The following is a 23,750-nucleotide window of genomic DNA, read 5'->3' on the forward strand; positions in this document are numbered from 1 at the left end:
AGGTGACAAAAATCTCCGTGCAACTTCTTGCTCAAAGCAACCTACAAGCCTACAGCCTATTACAGCGGATAACCTTTATTTACATTCATTAGACTGTTAAACAACAAGAGACTATTAATTTTTCCATTGGAACTCTATGTGGGTGCCCATGCAGCCTTAGCAGTGCCCTAATTGAGTTCATTTTCATCTCTGCGCGATCGCGGGGAATTACAGCGACGATAAATCAGAGGGACAGCCCCTCAGCCTGCTATACAGCCTCTAATGCAGCTAATTACCAAAGTGATTTCTACGGCAAGATCAATACCAAAACGAATTGGAAATGACTTGCAATCACAAAGAGTCGAGGAGAAGGTATTAAAAAGGCGAGAAGAAGGTGGAGGAGGGGGGAGGAAAACGGCATCAGAATGGTCCAGAAAAATCAGTTTTAATTTAATGTAATATTAATCAGGCCGCTTTCCACTCTTTCCATGCACCTCCTTTTTTCTCCCTCTTTCCAACACCCCCTCCTTTTCTTAAACTGGTGAAAAGGTGGGATATTAGGCTATTAGGGGCTTGTCTGGTGTCTGCGTCAGGGCATTAAAAAGCCATTTTGAAGAGGCCATGCTGAATAGGCCTCATCCCTCCCACACTTCTGGCAGCCATGTGGTCAGGTCATTCAGGGCCCTCTGTGCTTGCCACTCGCCCTCCGCCCAGCCCTGCCCAACCCTGCCCACAGCCCATCTGCATGACAAAATGGCTCTTGTGTTGCTGAGGCCCAGCGGAATAGAGAGGAACATCCAGCCTAGTGCCAGGGAACAGTTGTAAGCAGACAATTAGAGTTTATCTGGGATAGAGGCAGACAAGACTGGGGTCACCAGTTCGCCCCTGTGGGACCCCATCCCATTGAGACAAACAGATGCACACACGCACTCTGATACAAACACTCGCAGACACAAATGTGTGCACACACACTTATCCTTTCAAAGAAGAAGAGTCAGGTCAGGAAGTGTCATCTCATTAACAAACAGTATTCATCACGGCTGCTAGCAGAGTATTAACCTGAGATTAAAGTGAATAAATACTAATACTAAAGAGACTAGTTGGTGGGTGATCCTTACGTTCTCTGGTGCAGGACAGCAGAGTATTGCATTTTTTTGAATGAGAAATTGTAAAATAATGAAATGGCTGCAGCTTCACGTGTTATCACAATTGAAAAGAAATGCAATGAAAACCTCCAATATAAAGTAAAAAAAATTACTAAAAAAGTATAAAAGGTATAAAACAATACAAGCTATTTTATATTTTTACTAACCCAGTTTTATGTTTTCATCCTAAAGGCGAAGCACAAAGGTTGATTTTGAGGTTGTACACCCCTTTAAAAAGCCACACCACATGTCTCTTCTGTAACAAAGCCCTGAATGTCTCCTCCCTTGACTGGTCACAGGGATGACTGCAGTGGAGCACAAAGAGCCAGCTGACACCCCGTCCTTTCACTCCTCTCCCAATCCCTCTCTCATCCCTCTCTCATCCCTCTCTCCCTTTCTGCCTTCTCCTCAGACAAGCCCTAATGCATGCATACATCATAGGTCTTGGTAAAGCATAGGGAGCAGGGATGGGACGGGTCGGTGAGGGGGGTTGCTGGTGCTCACAGAATACACAGGAAATATTCAGAAGGAAACACAGTGAGAGGAGCACAGACAGCTTCCTCAGATACACTAGGGGTTTCCTTCTGACATATTTCATATATTGTCTCCTAAACTGGGAAATCTGCTCTAAACCTAGCACCCAAAGTGGGCTTACATGCAGTGCATGATATTATCCAGATCATGACACAATATGGTGGAATGTGAAATTATTTTATGTAGAAAGTGTGACTTGCTCTTTTTGATTGGCACATACTCACATGTGCATTTCTCCACTGACATATTTTTGCTGTGCATTTGTGTACAGGCGAATGAGTACTCACTCCCATCCCTGAACACTGGCCTGGAAGACGTGAAGCCGAGCCTTTCCACCAGCGCCAGCTCTGACCTCGCCTCCAGTGTCTCCCAGAGCTACTCTGTTGTGACAGGTACAATCTGACTCATGCTAGATTTATCCCTAAAAGAATACATACAGCTGCAGCAGGTCAAAGACATCTGCAGCAAGGTGGTAGAACGTAGTGCCAAGAACAAAAACATAGTGTGTTTAGTTCTGCTTCTGCTGCTACGTATTTACATATTGTTTAATGGCATCTTTCCAACTGTTTTCCACAAGTTTTGTAGTTAAAATAAAACCAAGCATATTATGCTCATACTCATATCTTGAACTGTTTTCCAAATTTTACTCATTCCTCATCCCCTTGATATTAAAAAATCTGTCTAATTCAATCCCATAATCAACAGAGGCCACATGTACACACTGTTGCAGCTGGTAAAAATGGCAGCAGCTGACAAAGGAGCTTTTTTGGTGGACTATAATGCACCTGAATTTACTGAAAATACACCCAGATTACACTTTATTTCACTCAATACTACTAATTGAGAATACTGATAGTCAGTCAGCTGTTTGTGGCTCCCCTTTAACCTGTTATCCTCATGGATTATAGTATTAAAATGTGAAACTCCTCTTGATACAGCATCATCATTGACTCACCAAGATCTTGACTGCCACTTCCGTAAGGCGCACACATTTTCCAGCGATATAAAATTCTTATCACCAAATGAAAAAGCTCTTTCAAACCACTTTTTGAGGCTCTCTGTGTGTTTATTTCTGAGGGACAGAGCAAGGCGATATATCATCTGAGCCCATTAAATCCTACAGGCCTTTCGCACGCTGCTCCTAACTGGCTATTGTGTTAGCCTGAAATGGCCCGCTAACAGATTGACTGGGAGCACTTCTCATAAGAGACAGCTGCTGTTCTCGCTGCGACACGTCGTTGTCATCAAAGGCTATGATAGCCTGTTGATTGACAGCGGCTGGAATAGCACCGTGGCTGGCTGGCTGCTTCATGCTGTGGAGAGCGAGAGAGAGAGACCCAGATACACACAGACAGTGAAAGAAACACTGAAATTACAGGTGTTTTCCAACCTATGAACTGGCTGCTGCTTCAGTAGTAACTTCCACTGACAGCCAGCAGGTTATGGCAGGTGCAGTGTATTGAATATCTTGTAGTATTAACTATCTGTATCTATCTGTATCATGTAACCCACACGAACCCACTCTGTATTGCACTATGGCTCCTTTTGCTCTGCTGTCGAGGTTGATGGCTGCCTGGTTAATTGAAATATTGTTTCAGTGTGGCTGCTGAGGCTCTTTCCCAGGAGAGGTTAGGTTTACTGATGGCCACACTGACTCGAGAATAATATACCAACCTTTTAATAAAACACCCATAATTATGCAGTGGGCATCAAAGTCAATGAGCCCAGTGTGTGTGTGTGTGTGTGTGTGTGAGAGAGAGAGAGAGAGAGAGAGAGAGAGAGAGAGAGAGAGAGTTAGTAAAGAGGACAGCTTGACTGAAAACTGCAGTGGCCCTTCTCAAATGATCCCTTTAGTCCAGCCCCAGACCCAGGCACAGAGCTATGGGAAAAGAAAGACCCCTCTTTTATTCCTGAATATGTGGGAGGTAGATTTGCCCCAGAAAGTTGGGCCTCAGGAGAAGAAAGGTGTGTTTTTGTCTTTTATGCTGGGCTCCTCCTATGAAAGCGGTCTCGCTCTGGGGACCACACTCATAGCAGGTGGCCTTCAAGCCACCTGGGGGCCTGGGGCCCTCTAAAGCGATATACGTCGGGGCCACAGATTGCATTATGAGGAGGCACTAACAAAACTTTTCTTAAAGTGGAATATGACAACATACTTTAGCACAGTCATTAAAAAATGTGTGAGTGAGTGAGTGAGTATTCTGAGCACTAAATTAAACTCAGAAGTAATATCCAGTAAACTTTTATTACTTTATTTCAACGACTATGCAAAGTAATGCATGAAGCATTTGATTGGGTGTAGGTTGTTAGTGCATAATATTTTTTTCTGCCATTAGCAAACCCTGTAAATAGGAATGTATGCCAAGGCTGAAAAATGCTAAATTACCTTCCTCACTTAGGCTGGGATCCAATTATCAATAAATTATGCTCTCATACTGGATGGAGCTATGAGATTATATTCATTCTTTAAATGTTTTCTGCTCCCAATTAAAATTCATAGTTATTGATCTTGTTGATTTTTATGTCCTGAAATTTGCATAATCTATTAAAGATGAATGATTAATGAAGCGCTCAGTTTTGCGTTCCAAGGGCGCTAACGAAAGCAATGTCGGCCATCTTTTGTGTCCTCTGTTTACCCTAATGTGTGGAAGAGACGGTTACCTAGGAAGGAGGGCAGCAGCCAAATCAGAAAGAGATTTAGGGCACTGAAACGCCTCATTGGGATTTAGTAAGAAGCACCAATCATTTACAAATGGTTTTCCCTCCTGCACATTGTCTATCTTTAGATTTTCTTTATGTAAATGAAAATCATTGTAATGTTATCATTTTGTGAAAAAAGACTACATTTGTCAATAATTCTTTGAAAGTTAATGATTCCCTTATCCTCCCTTAAGAGAAACATAGCAAATCTAGCCTCTTGCTAATATTAGCAAGTAGATTATATTAAATCAAAATTGCGTCTTATATTTACTTGTTACCATGTTTACACTAGCACTGTGCATATCGGACTGGGTAAAAAGTAAACAGGGAACTTTGTTTCTGGTGTATACAAGCTGTAGAGAAGCTGTTGTACTTGCGTACGAACACTGTGAACTGTTCAGTCCATGGATAGAACAACATGTCATGATTAACTGGTCTCTGGCTCTGGTCCAGCATTTATGTGTCTGCACAGTTTTCTATTGATACCTGAACTGAGTAAGCAACATACAGTATCCTGCAGATCCAGTGCATCTTGACTTTAGTTCATTCTAATCCTGACACAAGCCTTCTATGTGGAAAAAAATGATAGTATATTATTGTAGCTGCTTATCAGTAGTTAAATAGGGTTACGCCCAATGAGAGTACAGTAGTCTCTGTGCAGGTTGGGCTTGATAATCACTCTCACCAGAGCCTGTGGGGAGGTCGGGTGTAAATGGGCACCCCTCTGACCTACTACAACTCTAGCAGATGTGAAGATCCAATGCTTTTCTATCTCTCTTTATATCTATCTATTTTCTTACCTATATAGTTCTCTCTCTCCCTATGAGTGAGAAATGACAAAACTGTACAGATGAGAGACCAGAGGTGAAAAAAAACAGAATATATTTCAGATTAATTTCAGCTGAAATGTACACCACACTCTGAGCCCAGTTTTTGACTTGGCAGTACCAGCTATTCTCTGCTTGGTGGCAAACAACAAGCAGCCACCTCACCTGCGGTGCCTGGTGTGTGGCCTGGTGACAAACGGCTTGTCTCGGCTCAGTTAACGCCCGCAGCCCAGAGCTCGGAAATTAATGTTTATATCACCCCCCACAATAGCACACTAACCTTTGAGCACACATTTGATAATGAATTACTTTAAAACCTGTGGATGGGGAATTCAAGCTATTTGGCCCTGCAAATATTCTTTACTCACTCACAATTGGATGCAGCCTTTGAAGATCATTCTTTTGTTCCTTTGTAGTGTAAGTGGTTATAAATGACCACCTCTGCAATGCAGGAAAATGAAGGCAGAGGTTTAACTGACTCTACTTGAAGCAAACATTTTTTTTTGCTGTGATCTAGAACATACTGTAGGAATGAAAAAGTTCTCTGTGGATTGAATGTCAGCCTTTGAAGTTTTGAAGCCTTTGAGTTCTGCCAGCAAATGGTTTGCGCACCAAAGTTCCTCGGTGTAAGAGAAGGATGTTGCAGCTATGTCTGGACACATCACTCCGAGGACTGTTGTAGGTTCTTAATAGTTCATTTCTATGGTTGATGGGGTCTATAGACGTGGTATCAGTGGTGGGGCAGAGACAGATGTTGGAGAACTCTATAGCGTCTCCACTCTCTCAGAGATGTGCTTGCTGGGAAGAAGAGTCCCCAAGGACCCTAAGTTTATCTTCCATCTCCATCATCAGGGCCTGTGATTTGACAGACTCCCTTTACCAAGGCTCTGCCTCGTCTCCAGGACAATAAGCAACACCATGTCTGATTAGTTTCAGAGTTCAGTGATCTTGAACGCAGCGTTTGTATCTGTTGTTGTTGCGTCGTAACCCCTGTCTGTTTGACAACGGTTGCTCAGGCGCTGAGAAAACAGAAGCCTACAGTAGTATGCAGGAAATCTTAGATACAATATAAACTGACTTGGCCTGGGCTTCATGTTTGGCACCCTCAGTCTTATCCTAAAGCTCAGATCAATGTCCCAAAGGTTAAGTGGGCCACGCAGTGTAACTCTGATAACAAACTAAGTGCTCCTTAGAACAAAAAAATACACACAATCCACTTTTCTAAATTATGACACGCAGTGATTGGATTATGTTTTGTTAAGGCCAACACTTGTCGAGTATGTCTTTTCTACCATATGTTGTTTTTTTGTGGTTTAGGCTGTGCTTATATGGTTTTTCTGACAGAAGCTAACCCCTAACATTATCTGCTGTATTGTCTTGTATGAATGAATGCATGTTTTCTGGGGGTGGTAGAGGGTTGTTATGCACCCAACTCAACCTCAGGGTAAATGGACTTTTGAAAGCTGTTTTAACTTTAAAAACTTTAACCGAATGCATGTTAGCTATAATCAACTGAAGAACAGAACTGAGCGCTAGCCATTTGCATTTAGTCCTATATTTGGACCCTGTTTGCAATAGATTTGTGACATACGTATGTGACAAACTCCAACATCCATTTAAATGCAAAGCCCACTCATTAGAATATTTCTGTTCTTGCCAGAGATTCATGTCAACCATTCTTTTTAATGATTTGATCATCAGTTAAAAACTTACATTGTTAAAAATTGTGTTGTTCCCTCTATGACAATGGAATTTGTCTCAATAAAATGAAAGTATTCTGTGTAATTGCAGTACCGCTGTCTAAATCATCCACATTTACAGCTGTCACAAAGACAAAGAGATTTGGGGAACCTGCTATAGATTTCTATGGGAAAACAGACAGTTACAATGCATGTTTCACTGGCATTAGGATCATAGGGCTGACAGGGTAACATCCCCCTTCTATGGAACGACCCTTATCTTAATGAGGAATCGCAACACACAGTCCTGTTGTAAAATAACAATGATGGGGGAAGCAACTAATGAGGCTATCATGGTGTCGGGAAAGAGCCATCTCTCCCTACAGGCCCCAGCGAACAGAACAGGCTCTGCGGCAGACTTGGAGAGGCCGGAGACAGAGCTCACATTGATTGCATAGGTTCAAGAGGCAGAGCCGGTGAAATGAAAGATGCCAAGACTCATCAGCCAAATTAGATCAAAGTGTAGAGTTTTGAACTGTCTGCAAGCTGATTGTTTGGTTGTTTGTGGGAGTGATTTTGTTGCGATGAAAGCAGCCATGAGATTATGCTGTTTGTTTTCCCAAAACCTTTGGGAAATTTTTTACGCATTTGAGGTTGATTGATCAGGCGCGATGTGTTGTTGCAACATTTCACTGGTGTATGTTTCCACTTAGTTGAATGAATTACTGCTGGGTGCATATGAGATTATTATTACAAGCTATGTAAATGAACAAATCAACTGCTAAAGACTGCTTATCTATTCAGAATTCATATGAAATGTCTGGTCTTGAGTTGGTAAAAGACAGGAAGTTAATATATAGTAGCAATTGCTCTTCTTGTAGGGTTCCTCATCCTTTAGGCTCCCTGTAATTCATACCACAGATCTGCTAAGGATTTGGAGTCCTGTCTTTGTTTGATTTATTGCCCTGTGGCAGTGTTCGACATTGAGAAAGCTATACATCCATCCCACCATCTGAGTGACTGAAGTGAATGTACAGTATGTGTGGAGTTGCATGTCTACATTATATCCAGGTTTTTTCTTTTTCTTTTTTTCCACCTGGCAGACTCTCACTCTTCATATCCACCTTCCATGTGTGTAAAGCGGGAGCCCCATGAGGCATCCTTTGCCCCCTTCACCCCCTCCTCTTTTGGGGACTCTGCTCTAGCTGACATCTTGCCCCACCAGTCCAGCCTCTCTGTAGATGCCTCTACTCCCAGCTACTCTGCCCATGCCCACGGCCATTGCTACAGCCAGTATGCCAGCCAGCCCTTTATAGCAGGTACAACTTTACCCATAAGGCCCCCGTAACCAGATCAAAATCCAATATTTCTTTTCAGTTGATTTAGCTCTGTGTTCATTTTTAATAATTTAGTAATTCACAAATATACACCAAATTAAAGCATCCGCCTCTCACGCAGCAAAGCCATCAGTCCCATCATGCTTTGTGGCCCTACTGTATTGTATACAGGACTGACTGTTTGCCCCTCATTAACAGTGACTGCTCTCTCCCCCTTTCCACCCTGCTTTTATGCAGCTCTGACCCCTTGCCCATCTCTTGGGTTAACAATAGGCCTCCAGGTCCTTCCAGCCTCATGATAGGCCCAAGGTCTGAGGGGCCAGAGGAGACCACAGGACTGAATGTGGAGCAAAGAGCAGAGAGAGTTCTCAGTAGCCTGATGCTCCTGTCAGTTTTAAAGCTGCTTAGGATGTTGTTGTTGTTATATTAATGTCACTGCAGTTATAGAAATTAAATGGTGTGATGCATGATGTGACAGACAGTGGCATTGCTTGTTATTCTCTCTATATGCATCACTTCACTTTGGTGATTTTGGTGTGTTCCTTGTTTATGAAATATCATAATTGCAGCATTTAGGGTATAGAGGAGAAATCCTTTTCCCTATAAAAAAGAATGGAAAATTACAAAAATACAATGACACTGTTAGTATGATGATAATGATTAACATACACTGCATGAAGTTGAACAAAAAGGCCTATATTTGATCATACTGATGACAATGTGTAGTTGTACCCCACTAAATGATCAAACCTGTGTCCTAGAAATTATGTTTCTTTACTACTAATTTGCAACAGAAAATACGTTTTGAAGGAAATGTGATGCTGTCCATATTACGTTTTTATCAGCACAATAAGGAAACGTGGTTAATTAATGTAAATGGAAAGTTATTCAACTTTTCTTTGTTCAAGCATCATTGTTAGAATTTTCCACCTGTGTGCCTGCAGGTCGAGACATGGCCAGTACCACCTTACCTGGCTACCCACCTCATGTCCCCCCCACAGGACAAGGCAGCTACCCCACCTCCACACTTGCTGGAATGGTTCCTGGTAGGTGACACTTCTCCACTACACCATTAATTTTATACTCAAAAGATTTTATTTTCACTAGATAGTACCCTTCAGTTGATCTTGTTTAAAGAACTTGAGGTCACTTTTCAGCTTAACAAGTGGTAATGCTTTTCTGTGATGTCTTTAACAGTATACATGTAACACATACAAAAACACATTCACTACTGAGAGACTGAAGAAATCTTAAAGCATTTCTCTTGACCCAAAGGATTGAAGCAAGCTTGTTATAGCTTTGTTAGACTGCGGTTAGCGTGTGGTTAACTTCTGCGGACGAGGACATTAGAAGAACTCGATAGGTGATCACCACAATCAGTGGCCGTGAGATAGGACAGTTCCTCTCAGTTACACTCCAGCTCCCAGCGCTCATTACCCTCGCCGTGTCCACACAGCACACTCTCACCAGCCCTGTCGATAAACACTGCTTTTGCGCTTCTCCTCGCCTCCCCGGACACCCAGGGCTGCAGAGCGTATCTCTTTCCCCTCTACTTAACCTGCAGTTCAGGTTCACAGCAAACAGTTAAGGGTCAAAACACAGAGGCGTGGAGGGCCTGTAAATATTTAAATCACTATCTCTCTCAGGGATGAGCTCGAGTTACACGACCAGCAGTGAGGATGCTATAGCTCCCAGTGTGTGTAGATCTCTACTCCAAACAACTGAAAACACAATTCCCTTTATCGCTCGAAGACATGTACCTTTCACACTGACCAATAATCAAAGCAGGCGTGCAGTATTTACAAGTGAGCTCAATGTGCATGAGGGTAACATTTTAAGATATGCATGGAGGTAAAAGCTGATAACTCAAATTAAGAAAATGACATGCTTTATTGGATTACAAACACACATACAAGCACACAAGCCAAGCTACTTTCTTAATCCAGAGGTTGTAGTTTTTTTTTTCATCTGGTGGTGAGTGACTAAGATTTAGTGACTGGCCCCAAACACTGTTAAAGCAAAGGCCATTCTTCAGCAGCTTCATATAAAACCCAGCCTTTATAGTCTCGTAAAAGAAAGAAACCTCTGGACCCACAGCATCGCTCTCTGACATCCCCTCAGCCTCCCGTCCTTTCCACCACAACCTGCACAGGGAGGATAAAGAACGAATGAGAGTCTCACAGAACCTATTAGGGAGTTTTGAAGCGAAGCATCATCGCTTAAAAGCAGGGGAAAAAAGCACTGAAATTCTCACTTAAGGAAAGAATAGAGGAAATCCTAAAGACTAACAGAGGATTAATAAAACAATCAATTTACCTGAAGGGACTGTGGAGACAAGCTATACAAACAGCCAGGAAAAAAATGCCACAGACACGTTGTTGTGTGAGAAGATTGTAATGTAACTGCAATGTAACTCGGTGAAAAGGCATTTTTTACAGCTTAATATTTTACGAAAGCTGTCAGTCATTTCCGTTTGTTAGCTCTTTGCTAATGTTTGTTGTTATTGATTTGTTCTCTAGGAGGGGACTTTTCTGGAAACCCTTACTCTCATCCACAATACACCACTTACAACGAAGCATGGCGGTTCAGCAATCCAGCATTACTAAGTAAGCAACTTCTTCTTATATCTTTCTCAAACACTGTCAAACATACTGTACATACTGTTACATTAATGAACTTTTATCTCGTCTAGACATGTAAAATTAAAATCATATTCAAAACCAATAATAAAAATCTCCAGGCTCCATGTGTTCTCTGTCCTTGGAGTTTTACACACGTGTCTTACATGATGTTTGACCTCGTGGTTTCCAACGGCTCGCTCTTCTGTTAACTTTCAGGTTCCCCTTATTATTATAGTGCCGCATCCCGTGGCTCCGCACCTCCCACTGCTGCCACTGCCTACGACCGCCACTAGTTACCATGGAGACCAGCTCAAACTGCAGGACCAGGGCTTTGGCCTCCATATTGTCCCTGTCTGAGAAACACTGAGGTCAAAGGGAAGCGAGGTGGAATCCTAAAGGAAACCCCGTGATGTTACGTGATGTGGAGGAAGGATGCCGGTGCATCTAGCCAAGCTTCAGCATTACACACTTTTGGGTCACAAAGGGCCCGCGGGCGTTAAGAACTCACACATCATGCCCTCAATCTCTCGCAGGCCTGAACATTTCCAGAATGACTTTAAGAGATTATATAAATATATATATTATAAAATATAAATTGAAGAAAAACAGTGTGAAGAATACCATGTGGAAAAAAATGTTGTGGGTTTTTATTTTTGTTTCTTTGTTGCTGTTGTTGTTATTTTATTCATGGATCCTCACATTCCTTTTATGTGATGAACTGCAGTATTTTTCTGCTCTAAAGAGAGAAGTCCAGGGGAGATGACAATGGTCCCATAGCTTGATGGTGCAGCGACTTGAACCAGTGTTGTGGGGCCCCTTTGACACTTGATGGGGCTCCACACTGTAGGGCGGGCTTTACTCTGGTGCTTTGACTACGTCTTCTGCTCCCATTTCTCCAGTCCCACCTACATTATCAGATAAACACAGCATGTCCTACAACGTTTACTGACCCTATATAGACCAATGGCAACATCACACTCCCTGTGGCAAACAATCAGATGTAAAAATGTAAATCATTTTGCAAAGTATTAAAAAACATGGTGGCCACAAAATAGTCTCGCCAGACTTTTAAATACCTTAATGATTTTTTTCTGTCTTTATTTTTTAATGTAAAAAAAGCTATCAAAGATTTCTTCAGAGTAGTTGTCACATTTCCCTCATTTTCCAGTCATGTCCATGTCCATGCATGATCGTGCTTTGCTCTTTTTTGCACTATAACCTCAACTTATTTAATTTATTTGGTACATTCATTTAAGATTAAGTTTAATTAACCTACCAATTTTAAACATAAGTTGAAACTATTTATGTTGCATAATGTAGGTGTAAAAACACAAAGCAGACAGAGGCAAACATTTGGGTTTGTGTGAACAACATTGAGTAAAAGTGATGCTTTCAACTTTGGAAGCCATAGCCCTGTGGCTACATGAACAAATTCAATTCTCCTGGGTTATACTTCATTCAGCTACTTAGTCATACCACTAGATGCCTACACAGTTTAGAAAGCTGTACGCAGTTGAGCGAACCAACTGTAAATTAGCTTCAGCAATTGCCTTACAAACCTGTTTTTCAACATAAATTCATGTCTGTTCAATGAAATTAATTGCCTTTACAAACACATATTCACCACCCTCCTTGATGTACGCTCTACTCTCCATAGGGACTGAAAGGAAATACTGATTCAGTTTGCTTTTTGGAAAATATTTTGTGAATGTACTTTTAACTACATTTGCCAAAGACTTAGTTTGATATTTAATATTTTATTTACAGTATATGTATGCATAAATAAAGCAGTATTATCTTCAAAATAACTAGTCAACACTGAACATGTATGTTGTGACTTTTCAGCAGGCAAACAACTTATTGCATATGACTGTAATGAAAAAGGTGAAATTCAGTGACTCAATATTCCATCGGTTGCAACAAAATGCTGCTTTGTAGAATGATTTGTGAATAATGTGAAGACAATTCTTCTCTGTAAATAATATCACACACACCATTGCAGTATCATACTAATGTACTCGCTCCCTTTGTAGATATACAGACCGAAAAAAACATGCATTACATTTGTGTCTTAATGTAATGTTGTGCTCTGAGGAAAGGCACAACTACTGTATAACCTGTGGCTACATATACTGTAGTAGCAGGTTTCAGATGCTAACATCACATAGGTTGTCTTTGTCATTTTATTTTGTTTTCATGATAATGTCATGATGATGTTTTATGTCACTATGCAATGAGTTAAATGGCTTTCTGTATCATCTTTTGTTGTTGGGCTCAGAATAAGTAATTCCCATGGAGAACAGCATAAAAATTACGACGTGCAAAAGACCTCCAGTGTGAAATGGTTTCTCTAGTTTCGCTTTTGCTCCACAAATGAAGATGTGATCAAACTGAAGTCCTTGGCAACAATCAAAGATATTGTCCTGTTTGCTGTTAGTAGATGTTGTGATTATTATGTTAATCCAAATTACAGTCATCTGTACCTCCATGTATAGAAAAACACTTATTCCCAGTCACCCATCTCTCCTCCCTCCCTCCACTCTCTCAACCCAGTACAAATCTTTAGCATAAGGCATCCAAGATGAAGTTTACTACTTAATTAATTCTACACAAGCAAATACGTCATCTGGTACCAGGGTTAACTGTCATTGCTGAGGGCACTGGATAACAGAGAAACAGACTGCGGTCCTGCTCTTCAGGAGAAGCTATCCTCTACATATTGCACTTGGGATTTGCCTATTTCTGTCTACATGTAACTCGTCATATCTGAAAATGAAACACTGGCATGAAATGCAAGCCACCGTCATTCAGGCGTTCAAGTCTTTGCTTTAGGAAGCAGAGCACCTCTGAAGGAATGGGTCTGCTGTTGTAAAGATGATACAGGAGATGTGTCATGGACATAAAAAGGATTTCTGATGAAAATCTATATGGAAAGCCTTGTGGCCTCAATCATTGTTCTGTTTCAGTTCTGTTCCAATTCTTTTTGTGCACATGAGAAATAAATTCTTTTATATGTCAGTCGTTGACTTGGTGTCCCCTCATTATTAACCCCATAAGAAAATGATTCAGAGTTCAAGGTTCCCGGGGAGCGTTCTTGCTGCTGGTGTATTGATATTTGGTTTTATGAACAGTCAGGACTACAAAGGCACTCATACGGTTTACAGCTCTCAAATATGAAATACATGATAGCTGCAGAGCACATTGTTTGTGTGTATCAGTGTGTGGATGTCTGTAGAAATCATATATATCATGATTCCAGTTAAAAGTAGCCCAAGTCTACAATAAAAAGAACAACTGCATTATGTTAATGCATGTGTGTTTGTGTGTGTGGAAGACAGATGGAGAAGAAAAAAGACCAAAAAAAAGGAGAGAGAAGAGGGTGAAACAAAGAAGCAGGACAGTTGGGAAGGTAGGAGAGCATTGCCCCAGCTTCTGACTCCAGTATATTTAATGATGCATCCTGCTATACCACACTGCTGCTGCTCCTCCTCTCTACACTCTCTAGTCTGAAACACACAAGCCCAGCCAGTTGTAATTCAGTTTCCCTGCTTCCTCTGCCTATTGTTTATTTCATGGATCCCCTGTGAAGCATCAAAAGCTGCTGTTTCTGTCAACCCCCTAACTGTCCTATGTGTTTGTCATTCAGGCCTTGTTAAAAGATAAAAAAACACACATACACACTAATGCTCCTTCCTCTCCCAGCTGAGGATTCCCAGTGGTAAAATTATTCCATTTAGATGGGAACTTTTTTGTCACTACCCTGTCTAAATTGGCATATCTGGCTCTCTCGTAGAAACCAATAAACTGTGAACCCGGATGCATCTGCCAGTCAAGCTCATCTTTACTTTAGCGGGCCAGATGACAACAACAGGAGACGAGACACACACCAGCAGAATGGGGTGCACTGATTGGCTCTCATCAGTTAGGCATTACGAAAAGCACCTGTCATCCTCAGGGCTTCTCAAACCCGCACAGAGAGGCCCTGCCACGGGGGCCAATGGGCCTCGCACAAGATTTACTCAAACACTTCATCCTCATTGTCAACTTGGCTTGGTGATGCCCTACAGCTAGGCCTCTTTGGCTTGATTCATGTCTGTCACTGATAATATATACAGTGAAATAAGCCCATTTTAAAGAGCTGATGAATGGACACAGTCTGAAGCAATCCCTTGTAAAGATGTGTAATATGTAAAGTTATATTCAGACATCACATCAACATAATGCATTAAATTTTATACATATATATTGTTTTTATTGCACTTTTTTATAATCTTGACTACTTAAGCATCTTAAATAAGACTGATTGTTGACATCAGTGGTGAAAAGTAACTAAATACATTTGTACTTAAGTACATTTTTAAGGTACTTGTGCTTTATCTTGAGACCCTTTAGACTGGGAGCCACTGGACTAAACTACCAAACAGTATATAAAGTAGTTAAAACTGGCTACACCTGGACCAGCTACAACTATAAAAGGCTTCTTGCATTGATGCATTAATATTAACAATCCAATAAGGTAACATACGATAATTTATCATCCTCAAGGGCCAAGAGTACTTTTTCTTTTGATACTTAAAGTACATTTTGCTGATAATACTTATGTACTTTTACTTAACTTGACTTTTCAATGCAGAACTTTTACTTGCATTGAAGTATTTTTATATAGTTGTATTGATACTTTTGCTTAAGTAAAGGTCTCAAGTAGTTTTTCCACAAGTTTTCGACAGGATGTTTCCTTTGAACAGCATAAACACTGACAAAGTACAGTGTAAACACCTACAATTCAATATATATGTCTGATAATGTATATAATTTCTCTTTGTGTAAACATCCATGATATGACCAGAGAGCAAGACTGGATGAATCTCGAGATGTGACACGAGCGCGGTATTATTCAAAGATGAGGAGCGGCGGTGGTCTAGCAGTGACGTCCTGTCATCTGCCTGCATGGAAGCCTGTCATCAGCCTCATCATGTGGCTGTCATAGTTGATGCAGGCGAGGGGAGAGGCCAACCCTGCTGTGTCAATCAACAAGCCCTCATTAGAAGCGGCTTTAATTAGTGGCTGCACGGGTGCAGTATTGTTCACAACGCCGCCTTCGTTAACTCTGTTAATCCCAATTGGGTTGAGAAGAGGCAGCACTACAGCGGTCCTGAAGTATAATGTGAAGCTACTTTATGTGCTGCTGGTTGAACAGAGTTATTTCTTATGTTGTTTATATCTTGAAAGTGAATATGTTGTCTTAAATAGACACAAAAGTCTTGAAATTTCCCTGAAGAAGCAACAGCATGTTTATTATCCTGGTCCAAGGATAAAAAGGTTTGTGAAAATGTCCTTATGAAAATAAATTCTCATCTCATACTAAGATTATTTCATTGTGGCAGGGGAGTCAGAGAGTTCAAGCCTGGTCTCTGATGATCCTGATCCTGACAGAACAATGATTATGAGGTTATTTTCACTGTCGGCGGGTGAGACCATCCAGGCGACAAGAACATGACTTTGTGATGTTTGTAATGAGTGAGCATTGATTGACTCAACGCAGCCTAAAGAGGTTTCCTCCATGTTCAAACTCAAAGGATGCTCGGGCTCTGTGTGCATCCTGTACTCTAGCATAGTTCACAATTAGAATAATGAGCAGTCGGAGAGCTGTCTGGAGAAATGCAATTGCAGGATTTCACAACCCAAGCCTCATCTGCCAACTATATGCTATTATACCATTCCCATCCCAGTTGGATCAGTCAGCAGTGCAGAGTGATTTCCCTTCAGGAGCTAAATTATCGTTTTGAATGGCCATTGTGTGACACATTGTGTAATTAAGCACTAAATATGCCTTGCTACCTGATTATGTCACTCTCCAAAAGGAGCTGTGGGACAAGGGATGGTGTTCCTGTGTGCGTGTGTGCACATCAAGTGGTGGGGAGGGATTCGAGGTTGGGGAGGAAATGTGAAGGGGTGTAACAAAAGGCCAAAATGTGTAAAATGGGGTAGCACTGACCTGCGTGCCTCCTTCAAGTTGAGAGAGGGTCCTCTGTCTGACAGAAGCCCAGACTGAGGGGGGTTGATTTGTTTGAGTCCCAACTGTTTTGGTAAGAAAGTGCAACAAGAGCATCCAGCCTTCTGCAGCTCCAGTAGGACTGAGGCAAAGAGGGCAGAAGAAGAGACGAGGCAAAGAGGGGAGAAAGAAAAGTAGGAAGCCACAATCACCAACCCCCACCACCTCTGACTCCCCCCCCCCATGCCAAACACACACACACACACACACACACTCCCCGATGCCTCCACCCCCTCCCCTCCCCAACACCCAGTCACTGTCAGGCCAAACACATGATGAATTGCCCTGTCAACAGAATTCATTCAGGGACCAATTAATTCAGCAGAAATGAACTAGAGCCATCAGTCGCTGAAAAACTCAGTGCAAAGAGAGCAAAGTAGCCCCACTTCAGAAAACGAGGAAGCGAGGGAGGGAACACGGGAGAGAGGGGTGAGTGTGGTGGAGACGAGAGGGCAAGCAAAAGAGAGAGGGAAAAAGAAAGGGAGAGGGAGAGAGAGCGTGGTGGAAGTTAGTCTGACAGAAATTGGTCATTTAATGCTTTAGCGCACTGGAGACAGCCCCTGTCATAGACGAAGGCATGGCAGGGGCTCCCCTGGTATTTTATTTATTAATTATCCTATGCAGCAAGGGGCCTTTAACTGTCTCAGTCCAGCCCCGTCAGCCCGACTCCCTGTCATTTTCTCTCCACAAACAGATCCTTTAACACCGTGCTCCAGGTTAATGGAGACAAAGCCAATATCCAACCAACCTTGCCTTCTCCCCCAAATACGGTATTCATCTGTATCTTATCCAGGTAATTATGTCTCAGACGATCTCCTGAATATGTCGTTGGGATGCTAATAAACCACTTTAGAGCTGGCGTGCAGAACACGTCTGACCTTTTCAACTCACTGCTTCATGGTGGCTATGCCTCCCAAAGAGGGCAGCAATTATTTACACCTTATTGGGAACTGCATGTCATTGGGAGAAAACACAGTCCCAAATTATTTAATGATGGCTGCATATATTATTCAGGAAATAACCAAGACAAACTCATGCTTATTTCCTCATAATTGACTGTTGATATGTAACATGACTCAATGTGAAATCTTTGTTGATAAAATAAATACTTTGCCAAGTGGAACTACCTGTCAGGGGGGATTTTACTCCCATAACTCAAATATTTGTCACCTCAAATGCTCCATCTCTGTTTCCTTAACAGTGTCGACAAAATTCAACAGAACTTTGCATGCCAGAAGCTGTTTTGTTGCCGGTGACAAATTAGTGCTGTGAAGGGCGATATCAACACCAGCTAATTAAGGTGTCGTGTGATTTTGGGCTCCAGATCAAGAATCTGCTGATTCATCCCACGGGTGATTATGATGTCCATATGGTCAACATACAGTGAGCTACACAGGGAAACACTATCGGCCCGCTGCGGCGCTGGCTTTGCCAAAAGTTTGATCTTGTCTTTTGTGGCGGTGTTGGGTGGTGTTCATCAAGGCTCTAAATTATTAACAGCATCTTTTCTTTTAGCCCACAATCCTCTAGTGGAAAACACGGGATGAGGGGCAGCTGGGAGGCTGCCTGCGACTGGCAACCCCTCTTCTCTGACATCAGGAAGTGAAATTCAATGCTGTTTCCACTATCGTTCATTGATGGGCTCATGTACCTTGGATGCCCCCTTCTTAGTGTCACTTGGCTTTAAGGAATTATCACACCTCATGCAACATAAAGGTAATTTTAGGATACGTGTTTGGTGGTTTTATTGTCAGATATTGTAGTGTATTTATAACCTGACAATCATTAAAACTATATATATTCCTTACATTTCTTGTGGCCAAATGACTCTGGGGGCTAATAAACTAATTTATTTTCCTTTCTCTCTTTCTCATTCCTCTCAATTCAGTACTTTACTGTAGTGCTAAGCACAGTGAAATTACACCTAATAGACAACACTGACATACAAGCCAAGTGAACCTGACAAATGGAACAGAAAAGCTAACAGAGAAGAAAGAGGTGCTTAGGCCAACTGTCACAGGTAAAGTGCTTTCCTGATTTCTGTTTACTCACCATGCTTGAAACTTGACTTGTTTTCCTGCAGCTTACTGAAGAGATTCTGTCTGTGAGTCAGCTGGATGTCAGTGTGGCTCGCGAGCAAAAACGTTAATTTCACATCAAATTTGGACAGTGGAAAAAGTTCAGCTTTTGAGAATGTAATAACATGGTCAACTAGAGGAAGTATTTTTTCCATTTAACGTGTTACATTTGTCCAAAAAGGCTGTCATGTTTAGATTCAGCCAGAGGACAGCTTATTGACTTCTATTGTGGCTCTAACACAACCTCCTCTGCCTCTTAACAAACTGCCATACTACTGCAATAGACAACATGGGAAGACTTATATTCTCTGCATATAAAGTGTAAGAAATTAGAAGAGTAGAAGGACGGGAGTGAATCCTACAGAAAGAAACTGCATATGAACAGAGAGGAGATGTGCTGTAGAATATAATTAATTAAATGAGACTAATTAGGAACATGAGAGCAGGTGCCAGGCTATGAGCTGACAGGGAAGACAGCGAGACAACATGCCAGCACAAAAAAAGAAAAGTATTGCCAGACACAAACACACACACGTATATGCACACATATGCACACAAACACACAGCTGCGGTTATGAGGGTGTATCGTGACAGGCACGGGGACAAAACAACTTTCTGCGTTTTGTCATGTGAAACCCCGTAGGAATACTCATGACAGGAAGCAGAGACCCAGGCACTGTGGGGGTCTCTTGCCTTTGTCTCACACACATTCTCTTTATTATTTTGTTCTGCAATGGTGGAAGGAAGTTTGCACAAGCCAAAGATTTCTCTCCTCTAATTATTTCAGCACTTGCTCAAGACTGCAAGCAATGTAAATTCACAGACTGTTTTTCCACTTCTCAGACTTCTTAAAATGCTCCTCATTCTAGAGCTGCTTCAACAGAGTACATTTCAATGGATGTTTTTAAATATGATATGGTAGAAATTCTTTTTAAAAAATCTAAAATTTTCTTTATATTTATCACTGTGCAGGTTATTTTATGTTAGTGGGTGAACTTTTAATCCTAACTTTAACCCCACTTCCAAAACTAAATAGATGTAATATATAACTATACTAATAGATACATCTCATTGTTATTTGCCAATCTGGAAATCTGTATCATTGTTATGAATAATTTGTGTTCAAATGATTGGATTATAGGACTCCAACTGAGGATAAAATGAAGCTGAGCTGAAACGATTAGTTGATTGACAGAATATTAATCGGCAGCTATTTTAATAATCTAATAAAGTAATTTTTCAAGCAAAAATGCCAAATATTTGCTGGTTCTAGATTCTCGAATGTGAGGAATTGCTGTTTTCTGTATTTATCTTTGGGTTTTGAACTTTTGGTCGGACTAAAAAAGCAACAAGATGATGTCATCTTGGACTGTAAGAAATGGTGATCAGGATTTTTTTCACTATTTTTGTGATTTCATAGACTAAACAATTAATCATTTCAATGCCAAAAAAATCTGTAGATTAATTAATAATGACAATAATCTTTAGTTCCAACCCTAAAATGAAGTACAACATATCAAAGTAAAGACACAAATGATGATGCTAGTTAGATAGATTAAATACTGTTGGACCATCTAGCATTTAGCATTGTCCATTTTCTTCACCATTGTGTTCTTTCAGAGAGAAAGGGTTAATATAGACCAAAAAGCCAACACAGCACAGAGATGAAAGGAGCTTGTACTTGCTCTCACCGCCTGGTCTTGACAATGAGGTTAAGTACTTCTTTGCACAGTGCCACAAATAAAAATGGTACTTGTTCTCACCAACTAGAAGCCAGTGTGCTGCTTGTAATGCTTCCAATACAACTTATTGTCAGGTTTACAAAGTGTGTGAGCTTCTGCACTGTACTGTCAAACAAAGCTACACAGAGACGTTTGACCCAGTATAATGTGGGCCTTTTAACCATTTTCTGCAACTTTCCATGAACACAATTTCTTCACAATTTTCTCATGTATAGGTTACAAACATGGCATGCTATGACTGTAGCAGTGTGACTGAGCTTAAAGTGTCTATGATGGATGGAAAATCTGACTGATTTCCTCAGCTGCAATCAAACAGCTTGAAAATATTCACACTGTTTTAAGGGGATTTAATAAACCACAATTTCTTAAAGACTTCCAACTGGAAGGCATTGATTACTAAAGCTTAGCGAAAGGAAAATTCCTCTTTTTTTGATGTTAGAATTAATAATAGCACAAAGCGGTTGCTTTAGTTTGAGTGAGACAAAGGGGGAGAACCATTTTGACAGGAAGAACATGATGAAACCTCAGACTTTTCTGCGGTCAATCACAACCAAGCACCAAGGATCTATACCTAACTTTCTTTCTGGAAAACACAAAATACAATAGCATTTAGAAGGCTACGTGGTCCTGCAGCCAAGACTCTGCGAAGCGGACAGCTCAATATCTAGCCTTAGTGTGGCTTGTCAATGCAACACCAAACTCAAGACAGAGAGATGGGGGGTGGGTGTTGGGGAGGCTTTTTTAATTATCTGTGGTTGGGTCGGACTGTGCATCATCATTAGAGAGACTAAATAGCAGTGGTCACTGACTCAGGTAGTGGTAAACGGCACAATTAACAAGCTGAGGAGGTAGAACTGTATTCAATTTGAAAGCCTTCTCTCCTAATCCATCTCCAGTGATCAGCAGTGCTGCTGAGCTACGCCCTTTTACATTCAATTACATTAATCAGGTTATTACCCAGCAAAAAGTCAACATTTTAATCAAGAACTGGCAAAGTAGGGCAGGACATTATACCTAGACAGGTCTAAGTGACAGTCAGAAGAGGGGAGTGATGATATTCTAGTGAAGATAATCTTTTACTCATGGAAAATGAGTTCTGGATGCATATATTTTATTATTCATCTGATTTTAAAATGGTCCGTTTTTGTCAGCATTCACCAGAATGTATCTGCCATCATGTCTACATTTATACAAGTCTGAATTAATCTCATCTTTTAGTGGGAACTTCATTAATGTGTACAGCACATATCAAGAATTCAGGCACTTTTTGGGGGGGGGGTTGTACGCCTCTAGGCTGCAAATTCTCTCGGATATAATCCTTGCAGGGGTGTTGTTAGCACAGCAGGTGTGTAAGAAATGTAAAAACACAGCTGCAGGGTTCACATCCCAATAACTATCCTGATAGTCTCAAAATCCTTTGACACGCGTTTTTATGGAAAATCTGGAAATACATTCTCTAACACAAGCCATTATTCATATATGGATGGAAACAACTTGTCTAAATGTATGTAGAGCTACCCACTGTGGTCAGGTAGGGGATTATTTCATTCACAGCAGAAAAAGCCAATTTATATGAATATGTGCTTACTGCACAACCAGTTCAAGTTGACTTTGCTGACTGATTGCTGACTGCACACACAAAGTGAATCTAATTTAGTAGAACCTCTGGCTAAGCAGTAGTTTCTTGCCCATTTTCTCCCACTAGCAGGAAAGAAATCAATTCTCAGACATCTATGACATTCAGGAGATGCTTGTCTTGGTTTTTTTGTTTTTTTTTATTTCCACACTTATTTTTGCATTTTGGTTTGTTAGGAGTTCTGTGATGGCTGACTGAATTGGGTTCTGATTAATGGAGGGAAATTCTTGTTGTCCACCCCATAATGAGAGAAGACAGAGGTGAGAACAGCTCAATAGGAGAGATAACCACTCTTTGATCCAAACGGTCATGCAGAACCTAGACTCGCTGCATCGTCAGAAAGTGTACTGTCAAGCTCCTCGCTTTTAAATCTCTCATCATAAACTTTGAAAGGGACCAAGAAGCTTTGCGATAGATATGTTTGTTTTATAAATTATAATGTAAAACTAAACCAATCTGAGCTGTTTGCAAATGATAGCAAACTGTCTGCCCTTTGAGCGTATTGTTTACAGATCACAGCCTGCAGACAATTGCAATATAATAATTGACTTCTTACACTCAGTTACACACAAACAGCAGCCCAGCGATACGGCATCTTCACACATTTTCAAAATATTAAACTGTCTAAGTGCCATTTCTGAATCCCCACTAACAAGACCCATCTCAACTTAAGATGTCTTGTTAAATTGAGACCTTGTTACCCAGTAGACTTAAATGTAAAACATATCTCTACCCTTGACAAGCAATGTTAATCCATTTAGTGTAACGAACTAACATGTCCCTAATTAAAATATGCCTTTTAATGATACATACTGACATCCTGGAAAACACTGTCACGCTTCCCTCCTTTAATACAGGAATATGCTAATTGCTTCAGTAACACTGGTGTTCAACTCCCAAAGCTACCGCCACATCCCGAGGGAGTTAGATCGTTGAGGTTTTGAAACCTCTGTTCAAAAAAGAGCCCCTTAAACGTATTGTTTCTTGAAGACTGTTTTGTCCAGCAGACAATGTTAGGGAGCTTTAGAGACTGGCACTGTTGATTTCCATTCATTTACAGACATTCCATTTACCATTCAGGAACCTCCCGGCTTCACTCTACACCCCTTCAGTCCACCACTTCGCTTGTAGGTGCTGGAGGACAGATACAGAGCATCAAGCTTCCCCATCCCTTCCCATGGCAGCTCATTTAAAACAAATCAGGCTGATTGCTGAGTTGCTGCGCTCACAAGGCCCAGGTGATAAAGCAATTAAAGCCCTCTAATTCTTTGGTTCAGAAAGGGCCGGTAGGTAATTAACTATATACAATGAAATCCTTTTGTTACCACTCGGTTTTCTCTACATTTGATTTTTGCTTCCTGATGTGTGAGGCTGTTCGTTAGATGGGCAGCAAGGGACAGGTTCATGTGGGTGGGGTCTA

General features: G+C 41.1%; 1 protein-coding gene across 21 annotated transcripts in view; it reads left to right on the forward strand.

Moving 5' to 3' along the window:
* Positions 1-13,840, forward strand: part of pax2a (paired box 2a) — a 30,222-nt gene extending 16,382 nt beyond the window's left edge. For 8 of the 21 annotated variants that reach the window (XM_044214820.1, XM_044214815.1, XM_044214821.1 and 5 more), the window contains 5 exons: positions 1,930-2,050; positions 7,968-8,183; positions 9,146-9,247; positions 10,721-10,807; positions 11,058-13,840. In XM_044214820.1, coding sequence (XP_044070755.1) covers positions 1,930-2,050; positions 7,968-8,183; positions 9,146-9,247; positions 10,721-10,807; positions 11,058-11,179 — 648 coding nt within the window. In that variant the 3' untranslated portion in view covers positions 11,180-13,840. Of the gene's footprint in view, positions 1-1,929; positions 2,051-7,967; positions 8,184-9,145; positions 9,248-10,720; positions 10,808-11,038 lie in introns of all 21 variants that reach the window. The other 13 variants (XM_044214825.1, XM_044214824.1, XM_044214832.1 and 10 more) reach the window with 3 other exon arrangements.
* Positions 13,841-23,750: the final 9,910 nt, after the last annotated feature.

This window comes from Siniperca chuatsi, linkage group LG11 (assembly GCF_020085105.1).
Source record: "Siniperca chuatsi isolate FFG_IHB_CAS linkage group LG11, ASM2008510v1, whole genome shotgun sequence".
In the NCBI taxonomy this organism is placed as follows: domain Eukaryota; kingdom Metazoa; phylum Chordata; class Actinopteri; order Centrarchiformes; family Sinipercidae; genus Siniperca; species Siniperca chuatsi.